The following is a 20,335-nucleotide window of genomic DNA, read 5'->3' on the forward strand; positions in this document are numbered from 1 at the left end:
TTGGACATGACCCTATTGCCAGTTCACTGGTTACTCTTCATTGGGCCACTTTTAGTAGGTACTAACCACTCCACAAGACCTGCTGTTTTGGAGATGCAAAAAATGAAGAAAGGCGGCTTCGGAATGCAATATTCATCCTCTTAAAAACTTCTCCTTTATTTCATAATATTTGACAGCAGACACATTCACATCATATGCAGTGTTCGTTAACGCGTTTCAGACATATCGTCCTTATTCGTAACACTGTATCACGATGGAGAGCTTTATTTAAATGTTAACTAACCCCTCCTCCCAAAACGAGGGGAGGGGAAGAAATGTTCCAATGGTCACTCCATCATGATAACACCTGTTACCCATATACACATTAAATTTCACGTGCCTTTCACACTGGGATTTCGTCTCCCACCCGGTTAACCCTTACCAATTCTAGATCTCTGGATCACAATGAAACAGCTTCATATACGGGCTCCAATACCATGGCTAAGAAACAAAACGCACAGTGTGAACGGCAACATATTACATTATATTCAAATCAAAACATGGTAACTAACCACTTATGGCCTAAAACCACGCTATACATGACTACATCAGGATCCCTATAAGTAATTTTGGGCTGAATCTATGGCATAAATTTCCAGTTATTGATATACATACATGAGTTCTTTCTTCAGGTTCAGGCCCGCAGGAACCCTCGCGTTAAGCCTGAAGATCCAATATGCTTCGCGGAGGAGAAGTTTCTTGCGGTGGTCTCCTCCACGTGTTGGTACACTTACTCTCTCCACCGCAAAAGCACAAAAGGATCTGGTTCGGCGGGCATGAACCTGAACAAAATGTCTGGCCACATTAGAAATGTTCACTGCAGTGGGATTTGCAATATAATTAAGATGTTCTAGTATTCTATTTTTGAATTTTCGTATAGTGCTTCCCACATACATTAGATCGCATTCAGTGCAGCAGATGACATAAACGACACCTTTGGTGTTACAGTTGATATAACTTTTTATCACAAAGGTGAGAGAATGATCAAAATTGTCAAAATTTTTCTTTGGGACAACATAGCTGCATGTCTTACACGGGCTACCACCACATTTGGTGAAGCCCCTGTAACTCAACCAGCTGCTCCCCTTATTTTTAACATTCACTTTTGAAGAGAAGAGAGAAGGCGACAGGGTATTTGACAGGGTCGGAGCTCTTCTTGGAACCACATGACATCCAGATTTCAGTGCATCATATAATATCTGATCGTCATATAGAATTGGCAGACAGTTGTTTAATATACTTCGTATTTTATTAAATTGTTTACTGTATGTTAGTACCAGAGTGGGCATCCCATCCTGCTTATCACGACCCTGTTCCTCTCTTCCCTTCACCCGATTCTTCTCATGTTTGTGACCATCGACACTACCAAAAAGCATATTAAATCTCGTTCTCTGCGATGCTATACTTTTACCTCTACGGAGCATCCAATCTGGATAATTTCTGCTTTTTCCTCTCTTCCTCAAATGCGGATACAGAACTACAATTTCTCAAAGCCCGAATATATTCACCCACAGGGATCGCCTTAATGACGTGGTGGATGATGACTTTTGGCATTGAGAATGGAATTACCAGCTGTATCCTTTCTAAAGGTTCGTGTACTCACTACTTCACCTGGATGGCCAGTTAATGTTAAATCCAAAAAGTTGATGCTTGTATTCTCCATATTACACGTGAAGTGCAAGTTATATTCATTGTCGTTCAAGTAACCCTGGAGGTCCGGCATGGCAGACACATCGCCCGCCCATATAAGGAGCAGGTCATCGATGTATCTGCCGTACCAGACCAGTCCAGAGCCAAAAGGATTACCCGAACTATAAATGTACTTCTCCTCCCAATAGGCCATTGTCAAATTTGCCAATGAGGGCGAAAAATTTCGCCCCCATTGACACTCCACGTATCTGGAGATAATACCCATCATTAAATATGAAGTAGAAATTCCGCAATTTCACACACATAATCAATGAAGTCATCATTGTGTCTTGTATATTTATGTAGATGAAACTCCATAGCCAACAAAGCGACCCTGTGGGGAATAGATGGGTATAAGGCCACGACGTCCGCCGTGACCCATTTGTATTCTGTCCGCCATTTTAAATTTTACATAGCTCTTAGGACATCTGCTGTATCCCTTTAGAAACCCCGGTACACAGTGGACTGATATTTGATATTTTATTTCATATTCATATTTATTTTTTTAATACCTATTTTGGGGTTATAGCTCTGTATAGGTTATATATCATTATTTGTGTATGGTGACAAGTGTATATATCTGTATACTGTCATCTGTTTGCATATATACTATTAATAAATTACTGTCGCTTTGCTAGCTCTGTGGATCAGATATATGAGTGCCCATCCTTTCTACTTTACATTTGTTCTTTGGTGATCAGGGTACGACATCTGGTTGGTGCACCTTGCCATCTAGAGCCAGTTTCCTTCACAAACCCCGGTACGCGCCTGACCATTGGCTGTAGAATATTATCTAACCAATTGCCCAGGCGCTCTGTTAGGGACCCTATCCCTGATACTATTGGCCGCAAGGGGGGAGGGTGGATCTGCTTGTGAACCTTGGGCAGGGCATGCATTATTGGTGTTACCGGTGCATCCACACACAGATACCTGTATTCTGCGTCCTCAAAGACGCTGTCACGGCTGAGGATGGGGGAAATCCTCAGCCGTGTGCAGCCAGGTGATGTTATGGCCTACTCGGCCAGGAGAACAGGATAGGGAGCAGGTCACCTCCTAACAGCGTCCCTACCCTGACCCTAACTCCTAACTGCATGGGCCGACCTTAAAGGTAGGAGGACCCATGCGCAGGAACCTCGGATCCCTAACTCACCCTCCGTCCGGTCCCTGCGCTAGGAGTCAGGGTAAGACGACCCACTCCTCCTAGGCACGGAGGAGCAGGAGTCTCAACGGCCAAGCTGTTGGGAAAAAGGGGAAACATAAACAGACTAATGGAAATGGCAGGTGAACTCAGTAGCTCAACCAACCTGCCACAGCCTTGCTGACTGGATCCCTGACACAGAGAATCCAGAACCATTAGCTGCACAAACCAACATAGGAAAATCCCAACAGACCATCACCCAGACATGACACATACAGGTAAGCATAAACTTAATAAGACATAAAACCTGAACTTAAACCTATGACCACAGTGGTGGCTCTCACAGAGGAATGGAAAGCACAGGAGACTGCTTCAGCTAGCAAGACTGAAGCAACCTACTGAGCCCTGCTAGAGAGAGGGTTTATATAGGCCAAAGTGGCCACACCCAAAGGTAAGACACACCCAGTGACATCACACCCACACTGGGAAGGAAGTTAACCCTTCCAATGCCACAGAAGGGAAACACACATACAAGGGAAAGTGCACACAATAAAATACAACACAGTGCACACAACACACACACCTAACAAAAAGGTTGCTAGGTGTGACCGCATGCCAGGGCAGCAAGCTGCCTAGCAACGCTCAGGCTGCTCTGCTGCTAAACCCCAACACTGGTTGCCCGCGGCAACCACAAGTGAGGCCACAGACAAGCGGCCCTCACCCGTGGTTGAAGACCCATGCAAAACCGCCGGCAACTGCATGCGGTAAGAAGTCACGGACATGGGCCTGGCCGTGACAGACGCCCATACTTTGACCTCTTTGTAATAACATCAAATATTGTTTTCTAAAATCCATCAAAGGGTCTTTTGCTAGTTTTCTGTACGTGGATGCATCAGACAACATATCCAACATTTGCTTACTGTACACGTCCCTGTCCAAAACCACCACCGCTCCCCCCTTATCCGCCATCTTGATTACAATCTCCTCAATGCTTCAAGCTGAGAACGAGTTAAATTATCCTGAGTTCTAACATCATTAGTCTCCTTTTGTAGTCTCCTCAACTCTTTCTCTAACACCTCCTGAAATGTATCCATACTAGTGGTGCGAGACATAATAGGATAAAAATGGGGGTTACGTGTTTTCAATTTCTTGCCCTCAATGGCCAATTCCCGAATTCCCTGCTCCTGCTGAAGTCCTGCAAGCCAACACAAGGACAATTGTTCATTGAACATAAAGTCCTTGTATATGTTTTCTTCATGTGTACTCTCTTGTATCAGCGGGAGATCAGCAGCTGCAGGAACATCATGGAAATGTCTAGAGACCGTCAAGTTACGTCCAAATTTATTCACATCCAGAATTGTATTGAATATATCAAATTGTGTAATGGGTGCAAAGTTTAGACCCAACGATAGTATATACTCTTGTTCTCTGCTTAACCACCTCCGGACCGCCGAACGCAGCGACGCGTCCTGGAGGTGGTTGATTCATTCCGCCTGGACGCATATACGCGTCCTCTCGCGAGACGCGAGATTTCCTGTTAACGCGCGCACACAGGCGCGCGCGCTCACAGGAACGGAAGGTAAGCAAGTGGATCTCCAGCCTGCCAGCGGCGATCGTTCGCTGGCAGGCTGGAGATGTGATTTTTTTAACCCCTAACAGGTATATTAGACGCTGTTTTGATAACAGCGTCTAATATACCTGCTACCTGGTCCTCTGGTGGTCCCTTTTGTTTGGATCGACCACCAGAGGACACAGGTAGCTCAGTAATATGTTGCACCAAGCACCACTACACTACACCCCCCCCCTGTCACTTATTAACCCCTTATTCACCCTTGATCACCCTTGATCACCCCTGATCACCCTATATAGACTGAATGGAGCCTTACAGGGGAGTGATCAATGATGGAGGTGATCACCCCATATAGACTCCCTGATCACCCCCCTGTGATTGATCACCCCCCTGTCATTGATCACCCCCCTGTAAGGCTCCGTTCAGACGTCCGTATGAATTTTACGGATCCACTGATAGATGGATCGGATCCGCAAAACACATACGGACGTCTAAATGGAGCCTTACAGGGGAGTGATCAATGACGGAGGTGATCACCCCATATAGACTCCCTGATCACCCCCCTGTCATTGATCACCCCCCTGTAAGGCTGCATTCAGATGTCCGTATGATTTTTACGGATCCACTGATACATGGATCGGATCCGCAAAACACATACGGACATCTGAATGGAGCCTTATAGGGGGGTGATCAATGACAGGGGGGTGATCACCCCATATAGACTCCCTGATCACCCCCCTGTCATTGATCACCCCCCTGTCATTGATCACCTTCCTGTAAGGCTGCATTCAGATGTCCGTATGATTTTTACGGATCTACTGATACATGGATCGGATCCGCAAAACACATACGGACATCTGAATGGAGCCTTATAGGGGGGTGATCAATGACAGGGGGGTGATCACCCCATATAGACTCCCTGATCACCCCCCTGTTATTGATCACCCCCCTGTAAGGCTGCATTCAGATGTCCGTATGATTTTTACGGATCCACTGATACATGGATCGGATCCGCAAAACACATACGGACATCTGAATGGAGCCTTATAGGGGGGTGATCAATGACAGGGGGGTGATCACCCCATATAGACTCCCTGGTCACCCCCCTGTCATTGATCACCCCCCTGTCATTGATCACCCCCCTGTAAGGCTGCATTCAGATGTCCGTATGATTTTTACGGATCCACTGATACATGGATCGGATCCGCAAAACACATACGGACATCTGAATGGAGCCTTATAGGGGGGTGATCAATGACAGGGGGGTGATCACCCCATATAGACTCCCTGATCACCCCCCTGTCATTGATTACCCCCCTGTCATTGATCACCCCCCTGTCATTGATCACCCCCCTGTCATTGATCACCCCCTTGTAAGGCTCCATTCAGACATTTTTTTGGCCCAAGTTAGCGGAAATTTTTTTTTTTTTCTTACAAAGTCTCATATTCCACTAACTTGTGTCAAAAAATAAAATCTCACATGAACTCACCATACCCCTCACGGAATCCAAATGCGTAAAAATTTTTAGACATTTATATTCCAGACTTCTTCTCACGCTTTAGGGCCCCTAGAATGCCATGGCAGTATAAATACCCCACATGTGACCCCATTTCGGAAAGAAGACACCCCAAGGTATTCCGTGAGGGGCATATTGAGTCCATGAAAGATTGAAATTTTTGTCCCAAGTTAGCGGAAAGGGAGACTTTGTGAGAAAAAAATATATATATCAATTTCCGCTAACTTGTGCCAAAAAAAAATAATTTCTATGAACTCGCCATGCCCCTCATTAAATACCTTGGGGTGTCTTCTTTCCAAAATGTGGTCACATGTGGGGTATTTATACTGCCCTGGCATTCTAGGGGCCCTAAAGCGTGAGAAGAAGTCCAAATGTCTAAAAATGCCCTCATAAAAGGAATGTGGGCCCCTTTGCGCATCTAGGCTGCAAAAAAGTGTCACACATCTGGTATCGCCGTACTCAGGAGAAGTTGGGCAATGTGTTTTGGGGTGTCATTTTACATATACCCATGCTGGGTGAGATAAATATCTTGGTCAAATGCCAACTTTGTATAAAAAAATGGGAAAAGTTGTCTTTTGCCGAGATATTTCTCTCACCCAGCATGAGTATATGTAAAAAGACACCCCAAAACACATTGCCCAACTTCTCCTGAATACGGCGATACCACATGTGTGACACTTTTTTGCAGCCTAGGTGGGCAAAGGGGCCCACATTCCAAAGAGCACCTTTCGGATTTCACAGGTCATTTACCTACTTACCACACATTAGGGCCCCTGGAAAATGCCAGGGTAGTATAACTACCCCACAAGTGACCCCATTTTGGAAAGAAGACACCCCAAGGTATTCCGTGAGGGGCATGGCGAGTTCCTAGAATTTTTTATTTTTTGTCACAAGTTAGCGGAAAATTATGATTTTTTTTTTTCTTACAAAGTCTCATATTCCACTAACTTGTGACAAAAAATAAAAACTTCCATGAACTCACTATGCCCATCAGCGAATACCTTGGGGTGTCTTCTTTCCAAAATGGGGTCACTTGTGGGGTAGTTATACTGCCCTGGCATTCTAGGGGCCCAAATGTGTGGTAAGTTGTTTGAAATCAAAATCTGTAAAAATTGGCCGGTGAAATCCGAAAGGTGCTCTTTGGAATGTGGGCCCCTTTGCCCACCTAGGCTGCAAAAAAGTGTCACACATGTGCTATCTCCGTACTCAGGAGAAGTTGGGGAATGTGTTTTGGGGTGTCATTTTACATATACCCATGCTGGGTGAGAGAAATATCTTGGCAAAAGACAACTTTTCCCATTTTTTTATGCAAAGTTGGCATTTGACCAAGATATTTATCTCACCCAGCATGGGTATATGTAAAATGACACCCCAAAACACATTCCCCAACTTCTCCTGAGTACGGAGATACCACATGTGTGACACTTTTTTGCAGCCTAGGTGGGCAAAAGGGGCCCATATTCCAAAGAGCACCTTTCGGATTTCACCGGCCAATTTTTACAGATTTTGATTTCAAACAACTTACCACACATTTGGGCCCCTAGAATGCCAGGGCAGTATAACTACCCCACAAGTGACCTCATTTTGGAAAGAAGACACCCCAAGGTATTCGCTGATGGGCATAGTGAGTTCATGGAAGTTTTTATTTTTTGTCACAAGTTAGTGGAATATGAGACTTTGTAAAAAAAAAAAAAATAATCATTTTCCGCTAACTTGTGACAAAAAATAAAAAATTCTAGGAACTCGCCATGCCACTCACGGAATACCTTGGGGTGTCTTCTTTCCAAAATGGGGTCACTTGTGGGGTAGTTATACTGCCCTGGCATTCTAGGGGCCCAAATGTGTGGTAAGTTGTTTGAAATCAAAATCTGTAAAAATTGGCCGGTGAAATCCAAAAGGTGCTCTTTGGAATATGGGCCCCTTTGCCCACCTAGGCTGCAAAAAAGTGTCACACATGTGGTATCTCCGTACTCAGGAGAAGTTGGGGAATGTGTTTTGGGGTGTCATTTTACATATACCCATGCTGGGTGAGAGAAATATCTTGGCAAAGGACAACTTTTCCCATTTTTTTATACAAAGTTGGCATTTGACCAAGATATTTATCTCACCCAGCATGGGTATATGGAAAATGACACCCTAAAACACATTCCCCAACTTCTCCTAAATACGGAGATACCACATGTGTGACACTTTTTTGCAGCCTAGGTGGGCAAAGGGGCCCATATTCCAAAGAGCACCTTTCGGATTTCACCGGCCAATTTTTACAGATTTTGATTTCAAACAACTTACCACACATTTGGGCCCCTAGAATGCCAGGGCAGTATAACTACCCCACAAGTGACCCCATTTTGGAAAGAAGACACCCCAAGGTATTCGCTGATGGGCATAGTGAGTTCATGGAAGTTTTTATTTTTTGTCACAAGTTAGTGGAATATGAGACTTTGTAAGAAAAAAAAAAAATCATAATTTTCCACTAACTTGTGACAAAAAATAAAAAGTTCTATGAACTCACTATGCCCATCAGCGAATACCTTAGGGTGTCTACTTTCCGAAATGGGGTCATTTGTGGGGTGTTTGTACTGTCTGGGCATTGTAGAACCTCAGGAAACATGACAGGTGCTCAGAAAGTCAGAGCTGCTTCAAAAAGCGGAAATTCACATTTTTGTACCATAGTTTGTAAACGCTATAACTTTTACCCAAACCATTTTTTTTTACCCAAACATTTTTTTTTTATCAAAGACATGTAGAACAATAAATTTAGAGAAAAATTTATATATGGATGTCGTTTTTTTTGCTAAATTTTACACCTGAAAGTGAAAAATGTCATTTTTTTGCAAAAAAATCGTTAAATTTCGATTAATAACAAAAAAAGTAAAAATGTCAGCAGCAATGAAATACCACCAAATGAAAGCTCTATTAGTGAGAAGAAAAGGAGGTAAAATTCATTTGGGTGGTAAGTTGCATGACCGAGCAATAAACGGTGAAAATAGTGTAGGTCAGAAGTGTAAAAAGTGGCCTGGTCATTAAGGGTGTTTAAGCTCTGGGGGCTGAGGTGGTTAAAGGGAGTCTGTCACCAGATTGTGACCTTATAGACAGCTTACATAGCGCTCTAGCATAGCAGTCTATGATTCTAATGGTACCTTTGATGTTTGCTTGTGAAGTTCCCCCAAGGCAAAAACGGACTTTTATTCATATGTAAATTAGGGCCCGCAAGTGCCCAGGGCGGCGTTCACCTCGTTGGTGCCCAGGCTGTTCTGCCTCTTTTCGTCATATCCCCGCCCCAGCCTCTTCCTCTGCCCGCCCCGCTCTTCCTTTGTGTCCTCCTTCTCTGCAGCGAGATCCTGCGCCTGCACTATCCATTGCTTGGCCTCCAGCCCTATTGTACTCTGCATTCCGCATTCAGAATGCTATTATTTTCCCTTATAACCCTGTTATAAGGGAAAATAATTACATCTACACAACACCGAACCCAAATCTGAACTTCTGTGAAGAAGTTTGGGTCTGGGTACCACATTCATTTTTTTGTCACGCGCGTGCAAAACTCATTGCACCCACGCGATAAAAACTGAACAACGGAACGCAATCGCAGTCAAAACTGACTGCAATTGGGTACCTACTCGCACGGGTTTGCCGCAACGCATCCGGACCTTATCCGGACACGCTCGTGTGAAAGAGGCCTAAAAGTCACTCAGATCCTTGCACTTGCCCATGTTCCTGTTTCCCACTCATCAACTTGAAGAACTGATTGTTCACTTGCTGTTAAAAATGTCATTATTTTAAGGCGCCAATAATTCTGGGATTCTGTACATATAAAAAAGGTTTACATACATAACATAATATAAAAACAAGTACAATAAATACAAACTGAGTGACAAGACGGGTACAGAGGGGGAGAGGACTCTGCACACGAGAGCAATGGCAGAATAAAGTAGGTGAGGCAGGGTTATTCAAGGCTGTAGGCTTTACTGAAGGGGTGGGTCTTCAGGTTGCTATTAGAAGTTTTCATGGTGGGGTACACTCTGGTGTGTTGGGGTAGCAAGTTCTACAGTATGGGGTAGTTACAGAAGAAATCTTGGAGATGATTGTGTGAGGAGCAGACAATGAGAGCAAAAATAAGAGGTCTTGGGAAGATCAGAGATTGTGTGATTGTGTATTTTAAAGGGGTTTTCCAGGATTGTCATATTGATTGCCTATCCTCAGGATACCCAGAAGTAGAGCAGCGCATGCACAGTCAGAACCTGCAGGTTGATTTTGGCTCATTACTAGTCATGCACAAATCAGCACCAAGCTCTGTGCTTCCGTTTACATTCCATATTTTGCCTTCCGTTTCCGTATTTCCGCTTTTCCGTTCCATTCAAAGATAGAACATGTCCTATTATTGTCCGCATAACGAACAAGTATAGTACTAGTTCTATCAGGGGCCAGCTGTTCCAATCTGCAAAAAAACAGAAGGCACACGACAGCATCCATATTTTTTGGCCGTGCTGTGGGCCGCAATGCACGAACACCGACCGTGGGGCAGACCCATTCACTTTAATTCACTTTAATGGGTCTGCGATCCGCCCGTTCCGCAAAAAGATAGACATGTTTTATCTTTTTGCGGAACGGAAGTACGGGAAGAAACCCCCCGGAAGCACTCCGTAGTGCTTCCATAAGGTTCCGTTCCGCACCATTCAGCATCTCCGGATTTGCTGACCCATTGAAGTAAATGGGTCTACATCCGTGCCCACGGAACAGCGCCCGTGTATTGCGGATCTGCAAATGTGGTCCACAATACTGCAACGGGCAGCACACTTTCGTGTGCAGGAGGCCTTACTTTAAGGCCTCCTGCACACAAATGTATTTTCTTTCCGTGTCCATTCCGTTTTTTTTGCGGACCATAAGCGGAACCATTCACTTCAATGGGTCCGCAAAAAAAACTGAAGTTACTCCATGTGCATTGTGTTTCCGTATGTCTGTTCCGCCCCAAAAAAATAGAACATGTCCTATTATTGTCCGCGTTATGGACAAGGATAATACTGTTGTATGAAGGGCCAGCTGTTCCGTTCAGCAAAATACGTAATGCACACGGATGTCATTGTTTTTTTTTGTGGACCGCAAAATACATACAGTCGTGTGCCAGAGGCCTAAGGGTGCTTCACATGACCGTATGTGTACTGCGTTCCGCAAAACGTGGATCTGCAAAAAATACAGATGACGTCCGTGTTGCATTAGTTTTTTTTGCTGACCCATTATAACAATGCCTATTCTTGTGCCCAAAACGGACAAGTTCTATATTTTTTGCGGGACTGTGGAACGGACATACGGATGCGGACAGCACACAGTGTGCTGTTTTGTTTTCTGACCCAAAGAAGTGAATGGGTCAGTGTGCGATCCGCAAAAAATGCGGATCGGATGCATACCAAAAATATGGTAGTGTGAATGGGGCCTAATATTGTGTCAGCAAAACACAACAGGAACAATGAAAACTTAGAACCACGCCGTATTACAGAAAGTCTTTCATGCAGTCCAGCTGCTCTGCCCCAACCATGGCATCCATGGACTTTGTTCTTGAGGAATAAACCACAAGATGCACTGAGGTCGGTATTTCCACGTTTGCTGCAGAACTCTTTACCAGAGAGAAGTGCTCCGGTTGGTTGGCGTTTATAGGGTCCAAACTAAAGCATTGCGGGTAATTACTAAAACACTCGAAAGCGCCTACACAGCTCCGGCACATTTCCGGCCTCCCTATGAATGGGCCAGAGAGCTTTGTCTGAGCCCTGGCATTGTCCTGTAAACACTGCGCCCTCTTGCCCGGCGTCCTGCAGCTGCTACACACCACTGCACACACGGCCTGAAACACAGACAAGTCTTTGGTTACCACAGTCAGGAAGTTCGGCTTCAGGAGCAGATACACCATGGGGTTGTAGAAAGTAGAGGACTTGGCAAACATGGCTGCCAAGGCAAATGCTATAGGCGGCAAATCCCTGGCATTGCCAAAAGTCGCCAGCATTGCAACCACAGCATATGGTGTCCAAGCCATGAGGAACCCAATGCAGACGGCAACACTGAGCTGCAAAGACAAAGATGAATATTCCATATTATTATAAACTTATATATTTACTATGTCAGATGACTGTACAGTGTCTGGTATAATGTACAAATAGTGAATACTGTCAGCTGCAGAATAGCGAGTGCAGCTCTGGAGTATAATACATGATGTAACTCAGGATCAGTACAGGATAAGTAATGTACATACACAGTGACTCCACCAGCAGAATAGCGAGTGGAGCTCTGGAGTATAATACACAATGTAAGTCAGAATCAGCACAGGATAAATAATGTATGTAAACAGTGACTTCACCAGCAGAAAAGTGAGTGCAGCTCTGGAGTATAATACACAATGTAACTCAAGATCAGTACAGGATAAGTAATGTATGTAAACAGTGACTTCACCAGCAGAATAGTGAGTGCAGCTCTGGGGTATAATACACAATGTAACTCAGGATAAGTAATGTATGTAAACAGTGACTTCACCAGCAGAATAGTGAGTTCAGCTCTGGAGTATAATACACAATGTAACTCAGGATCAGTACAGGATAAGTAATGTATGTACACAGTGAAACCACCGGCAGAATTGTGAGTTCAGCTCTTGATTTTCAGAGTTACAGTTAAAAACAAGTCCAAAGACAGGTATTGTGATAAAAGAAGCATACTCAAAATTTTAATAACACTTTGTTTCCACCATTGGTCCTCCCCTGCGGGCTTTGTCTCATTGGTCTCAGCGATATAAGGCACAAGGCCACTAATTAGCTGCAGTGGTCATGTGGTATATTGTATCACTGAGGGCAATGACCTAAAACGTAATTTTTATTTATAGTCACAATAAAATAAAATTACAACTTGGATAAACCATCCTAATTGGTGCGTAGAAAGCTATCAACGGTAAACGAAGGGCGGTAAAAGGCTGAGAAACTGAGTTACAGAGAATAACTATCCCTAAACTTTCCCTCCACAGCTGCTCAGCCCAGAGATACACCTTAATGGTAGGTGTACTCTGTCCGCGTACCTAGGACTGAACTGTCCTTGAAAAGACCCTATTACAAGATGTAATTACAAGATGTATCCCAATTTCACAGGTCCCAACACGTTTCCCCCTCTTAATGCAACAGAGGGTTCATCAGGGAACAATACCTAAATGGGTCAATACAGAAGAAGTGTGCGGCCTCTTAATGGACTAACAGTGCATTGATATAGGGGCAGAACGCACAAAAATGGAACCAGTGGTACACACATGTACTCCTAAGATACAGAGTTTATGGCAAAACAATTCGGCAGAGTGGTAACCAACATGTGGTATACCTCCAGGCAGGCACAGGAACTGCATTACTCACCCAACTGGTCCTTCTGTTGTTCCAGAGTTCTGGACAGGCTTGCCGTCTTCTGCCGACCAGCGGTTCCACACCCAATGACCGTTACAGCAGCGATAGATTCAATTGGTTAGTACAAATTCATATTTTATTTTACCACAATTTCTGGATTTCAGCTACTTTTTGAATTGCTCATTTAAAGTTCTATAAATTTGTAATATACTTTCTGTATCAATTTTTCTATTTTTAAGATCTCTGCTTGTCATTGAATAGGCATTTTGATTGTTTCCTTTCAATGGATAAAAAATAAGTTTTGGGTATGTGACGGAAATAGAGGTCCATGGCCTATTACAGAACACTAATCACACATTTCATGAAAGTAAAGCATGAAGGATCCTACTGAATGACAGCAAGCAGAGATCTTGAAAACTGTGAGGAATTGATACAAGTACCATATTTTTCACCCTATAAGATGCACTTTTTCCCTCAAACGTGGAGGAAAATGTCCGTGTGTCTTAGGCCTCCTGCACACGACCGTAGGTGTCCCCACATATGCGGATTCGCAATACATGGGCACTGTTCCGTGTGCATTCTGCATCATGGATGCAGACCAATTGATTTGAATAGGTACGCAAATCCAGAGATGCATCAGACCCACTGGATCTTCAAGAACCAAGTGGGTCTAAGTAAAAAAAGTGAAAGAAAATAAAAAGTAAAAAAAAATCTAACTTCTTCCTATATCCACACATATAATTGGTTAAAAATGTAAAAGATAAAAAACACTAAACATGTTTGGTATCACCACGTCCGTAACGACCTGATCTATAAAAGGATCACGCACTTTTACCTCACGGTGAACGCCATTAAAAAAAAAACTATGATGGAATTGCAATTTTGCTCACCGCACTTCCCAATAGTATAAAAAGTGATCAAAAAAGTCATATGTATCCCAATATGTACACCAATCAAACCGTCATCTCATCCCCCAAAAAATGAGCCCCTACCTAAGATAATCGCCCAAAAAATAAAAACTATATGGCTTTCAGAAAATGGAGACACTAAAACATAATTTTTTTTGTTTCAAAAATGCTCTTATTGTGTGAAACCAAAATATATTTTCAAAAAACAGACATATTAGGTATCGCCTCTTCCATAACAACCTGCTCTATAAAAATATCACATGTGCTAACCCATCTGGTGAACACCGTAAAAAATAAAAAATGTGCCAAAAAAGCTATTTTTTATCACCTTACATCACAAAAAGTATAATACCAAGCGATCAAAAATTCATGTGCCCCAAAATGGTACCAATCAAACCATCATCTCTTCCAGCAAAAAAATGAGACCCTACCACAATCGCACAAAAAATGAAAAAAAATATGGCTTTCAGAAAATGGAAACACAAAACATGATTTTTAAAAAAAAAAAAAATTTTATTGTGTAAATCCAAAATAAACTTAAAAAAATAGACATATTTGGTATCGCCGCATCGTTACGACCTGCTCTATAAAAATGTCACATTATTTACTCTGTCAGGGTAACATTGTAAAAAACAAATAATAAAAACTGCCTGAACAGCCATTTTCTGGTTACCTTGCCTCACAAAAAGAGTAATATGCTGTATATACACACACACAATGCACAACTACCTCTAGCAAAAGATTTATATTCTGCAGGACTAACCCTAATATATATACACTCACCTAAAGAATTATTAGGAACACCTGTTCTATTTCTCATTAATGCAATTATCTAGTCAACCAATCACATGGCAGTTGCTTCAATGCATTTAGGGATGTGGTCCTGGTCAAGACAATCTCCTGAACTCCAAACTGAATGTCAGAATGGGAAAGAAAGGTGATTTAAGCAATTTTGAGCGTGGCATGGTTGTTGGTGCCAGACGGGCCGGTCTGAGTATTTCACAATCTGCTCAGTTACTGGGATTTTCACGCACAACCATTTCAAGGTTTACAAAGAATGGTGTGAAAAGGGAAAAACATCCAGTATGCGGCAGTCCTGTGGGCAAAAATGCCTTGTGGATGCTAGAGGTCAGAGGAGAATGGGCCGACTGATTCAAGCTGATAGAAGAGCAACGTTGACTGAAATAACCACTCGTTACAACCGAGGTATGCAGCAAAGCATTTGTGAAGCCACAACACGCACAACCTTGAGGCGGATGGGCTACAACAGCAGAAGACCCCACCGGGTACCACTCATCTCCACTACAAATAGGAAAAAGAGGCTACAATTTGCACAAGCTCACCAAAATTGGACTGTTGAAGACTGGAAAAATGTTGCCTGGTCTGATGAGTCTCGATTTCTGTTGAGACATTCAAATGGTAGAGTCCGAATTTGGCATAAACAGAATGAGAACATGTATCCATCCTCTGATGGCTACTTCCAGCAGGATAATGCACCATGTCACAAAGCTCGAATCATTTCAAATTGGTTTCTTGACCATGACAATGAGTTCACTGTACTAAAATGGCCCCCACAGTCACCAGATCTCAACCCAATAGAGCATCTTTGGGATGTGGTGGAACGGGAGCTTCGTGCCCTGGATGTGCATCCCTCAAATCTCCATCAACTGCAAGATGCTATCCTATCAATATGGGCCAACATTTCTAAAGAATGCTATCAGCACCTTGTTGAATCAATGCCACGTAGAATTAAGGCAGTTCTGAAGGCAAAAGGGGTTCCAACACCGTATTAGTAATTCTTTAGGTGAGTGTATATATATATATATATATACATATATATATATATATTTAACAATGGCAGCACATCAGGCCAAATATCAATATGGAGGTGCAGGCCAATGGATTCAGCAACAAATCCAGGACACTATAAGAATTTAAAAAAATGGCAGCACTCTCACAAAAAATGTGTGAAAAGAAAAATACTTTATTTACCCCTGTGGTCGCAACTAGGGATGAGGGAACTTGTATTTCAAGTTTGGCGTACAAGGTTTGGTTTCAGTTCATGTAAGAATTCCGTCATGGATTCTGCTACCATGGACCATAACTAAGGGTCCATTCACACGTCCGTATAATGGGTCCGCATCTGTTCCAAAATTTTGCGGAAGGGGTGCGGACCAATTCATTTTCAATGGGGCCGCAAAAGATGCAGACAGTACCATGTGCTGTCCGCATCTGCACTTCCGTTCCGCGGCCCCACAAAAAAATAGAGCATGTCCTATTCTTGTCCGCAGCCACGGACAAGAATAGGCATTTCTGTCATAGTGCCGGCCATGTGCGGTCCGCAAGATGCGGAACACACATGGCCGTTGTCCGTGTTTTGCGGATACGCAAAACAGTTGCGGATGTGTGAATGGACCCTTATGGTCCGTGGTAGCGAAATCCATAACAGAATTTTTAGATAACCTGAAGCTTGTACGCCGAACTTGAAACACAAGTTCACTCAACACTAGTCGCAACGTTTTAGCTCATAGCTTGAAAAGAGACTCTGTGAATGAGCTAAAAACAGTGTGATCGCAGGGGTGAATAAAGTGTTTGAGAGTGCGGACATTTTTTTCATATATATATATATATCATTTATCAGACTGGTGTAAAGTAGAACTGGCTTAGTTGCCCATAGCAACCAATCAGATTCCACCTTTCATTTTTCACAGCTTCATTGGAAAATTAAAGGAGGAATCTGGTTGCTATGGGCAACTGAGCCAGTTCTACTTTACACCAGTTTTGATAAATTTCCCCCACCGTGTACTTATCTGTGTACATAGCATGGAGTTGTCACACTGTACTATTCTGTGTGGGGCAATTGACAGTTCACTGTGCGGACTGCACACAATACTGTATTCAGAAGAGAGTGCATGTAGTGAGAGCTGTCAGTAATGAGATCTATATCCTGCTTATTAGGCCATGGTTCTGACTGTAGATCGCTGCACTAAGGTTACCAGCAGAAATATCTATTGTGTCTACAAATAATGGACTTTCTACAGAATGGAAAGTGAAAAATAGATCTGCTGATTACAAGCTGTAGCATACTATAAGACTCACCATGTTGTGGATTGGAATGAAATCTTACTACCAAGTCACTTGGTAGTTCCAGCAGCCTATATGTAAGTGGCTGCTAGCTGTGCTGTGTAACAGGATGTGGGGGCGGGGCAACAGAGCTTGTGCTGGTGCATGTGAAATCCACAGGAACGCCCACAGATTCTCACAGGAGATGACAACACTGAGCAAAACTCATATCAGAGCATTTCTGAGAGCATGTGAAGCAGAGCTGATACCAGTAAACAAACAAGTGCAATTTTATGATGTGCTGCGTAAAGATATTGGGTTATTGATGTTAAGTGCACAAAGGTGTCCATAGCCTTTAATTAATAGAAAATCAGTTAAAGTAACTCACTCTATTGTGTAATTGTATGTGGATCCTGCATGTTTTTTGCTCTCTTTAAATTTATAGTTTAATAGCGTTGCTGCAAGTTTATCACATTTTGCTAAATCTATAATTACAGTGAAATTCATTCATTACATTTCCATGTTGTGCACGGCAGAGACATAGATTGCAGCCGCTTTTGTTGGTTTAATTATTTTTTGCTGTAATTCTAATGAGATCTGAACTGTGAGAGAAGCGTTATAATTACAAGTCCTGGGTCAGATGCAGTCTGTGTCTTCTCATTATAAAATATAAAAGAGTTAAGCAAAGAAAACGAAAACGCAAGATAAACCCGTACCACAATGACAAGACCTTTTCTGCCAAATTTAACCCCTGCAGCCCCCAGAGATTTTCCATTATTGCATTTTTGTTTCTAACCCCCTGTTTTCCCGGAGGCTTGCCCTTTTTTTTTTTTTTTCCTGTTCACATAGCCGTATAATGGCTTGTTTTTTTGCACGATATGTTGTAATTTTTATTGGTGCCATTTATTATTGCATATAATGTAGTGGGAAGCTGGAAAAAAATTCCAAATGGGGTGGAATTGGAAAACTAAAACGCAATTCTGCCACAGTTTTATAGGTTTTGTTTTTACATCATTCCTTACGCGGAAAAAATGACCTGTTACTAGGGGTGAGCGAATCGCGATTCGTATCCAAGATTCGTTCCTCAACATTGTTTTACTGCTGTACGGAGACCTGGCTCTGTACACAATTAAAATAAATGTGCTGCGCCGAGGCAAAATTTGTGAAGTCCGAAGTCGACTTTGGCGCAGAACTACAGGCTTCGATTCTACAACTTTAAAAACATTTTAAAACAGCATTCCGAAGTCGGCTTTGTTACCAAGGTGCCACCTTCGCATTGCTGTCTAAGGCTACTTTTACACTAGCGTTAATATTTTCAGGTATTGATATCCTCCATAGGGTCTCAATACCGGAAAAAAACTATTTCGTTTTGTCCCCATTGTCAATGGGGACAAAATGTAACTGAACAGAACGGAGTGCTCCAAAATACATTCCGTTCCGTTCTCATACCGGAGAGCAAACCGCATCATTAACAATGCAAGTCAATGGGGACGGATCCGTTTTCTCTGACACAATAGAAAACGGATCCGTCCCCATTGACTTTCAATAGTGTTCATGACGGATCCGTCGTGGGTATGTTAAAGATAATTCAACCGGATCCGTTCATAACAGATGCAGATAGTTGTATTATCAGTAATGGAAGCATTTTTGCTGAATCCAGCAAAAACACTAGTGTGAAAGTACCCTTAGAATGTTTTTAAAGTTGTAGGACCGAAGCCCAAAGTTAACAACTTTTGCCTCCACGCAGCGCATACATTTTAATGCTGTACAACACGAAGTTGGGGAACAAATCGACTTCGGATCTTGGATCCGAAGAGAGAAATTCGCTCAACCCTACCTGTTACCTTCATTCTCCAGGTCAGTACGATTATGGCAATACCACATTTATATAGTTTTTCTGGTGGTTTAATACTGGTGTTAGCGATTCCATTTGTCGTGGTCCCACTTGTCCACAGCATCTGAGGGGTTAAATGTTCACGATCGGCATTACCGCAAATCACAGACATTACCCCGGACCTCTGCTGTGTAAAACAACAGAAACCTGGCAGTTATGGCACCTTCTTTATAAACTGGACTTGCACCGTACATGTATGGTGGAGGTCCGGAAAGGGTTAAAGGAGAATCATCATTGTATATTCAGCGCTCCAGCTACAATTCCCAGCATGATCCATTAATTTCTATGAGAGTTCTTAGAAGAGCAGAGCCAGTATGCATGCTGGAAGTTGTAGTTTTACAACAGCTGGAGTGCCGGAGGTTGCCTACCCCTGTTGTATACAATGTGCTGTTGGGCAGAGAAGTCCACAAATACAGTCAGGTCCATAAATATTGGGACATGGACACAATTCTAACATTTTTGGCTCTATACACCACCACAATGGATTTAAAATGAAACAAACAACATGTGCTTTACCTGCAGACTGTCAGCTTTAATTTGAGGGTATTTACATCCAAATCAGGTGAACGGTGCAGGAATTACAACAGTTTGCATATGTGCCTCCCACTTGTTAAGGGACCAAAAGTAATGGGACAGAATAATCATCATAAATCAAACTTTCACTTTTTAATACTTGGTTGCAAATCCTTTGCAGTCAATTACAGCCTGAAGTCTGGAACGCATAGACATCACCAGACGCTGTGTTTCATCCCTGGTGATGCTCTGCCAGGCCTCTACTGCAACTGTCTTCAGTTCCTGCTTGTTCTTGGGGCATTTTCCCTTCAGTTTTGTCTTCAGCAAGTGAAATGCATGCTCAATCGGATTCAGGTCCGGGGATTGACTTGGCCATTGCAGAACATTCCACTTCTTTCCCATAAAAAACTCTTTGGTTGCTTTTGCAGTATGCTTTGGGTCATTGTCCATCTGCACTGTGAAGCGCCGTCCAATGAGTTCTGAAGCATTTGGCTGAATATGAGCAGATAATATTGCCCGAAACACTTCAGAATTCATCCTGCTGCTTTTGTCAGCAGTCACATCATCAATAAATACAAGAGAAGCAGTTCCATTGGCAGCCATACATGCCCACACCATGACACTACCACCACCATGCTTCACT

At 42.9% G+C, this 20,335-nt stretch overlaps 1 protein-coding gene across 1 annotated transcript in view; it reads right to left on the bottom strand.

The window, feature by feature from the left end:
- Positions 1-11,390: 11,390 nt before the first annotated feature.
- Positions 11,391-20,335, bottom strand: part of LOC121003497 (opsin-5-like) — an 83,450-nt gene continuing 74,505 nt past the window's right edge. Inside the window, exon 5 of the mRNA XM_040435393.1 lies at positions 11,391-12,005. Coding sequence (XP_040291327.1) covers positions 11,439-12,005 — 567 coding nt within the window. The 3' untranslated portion in view covers positions 11,391-11,438. The remainder of the gene's footprint in view (positions 12,006-20,335) is intronic.

This window comes from Bufo bufo, chromosome 6, assembly GCF_905171765.1.
Source record: "Bufo bufo chromosome 6, aBufBuf1.1, whole genome shotgun sequence".
Classification (NCBI taxonomy): Eukaryota; Metazoa; Chordata; class Amphibia; order Anura; family Bufonidae; genus Bufo; species Bufo bufo.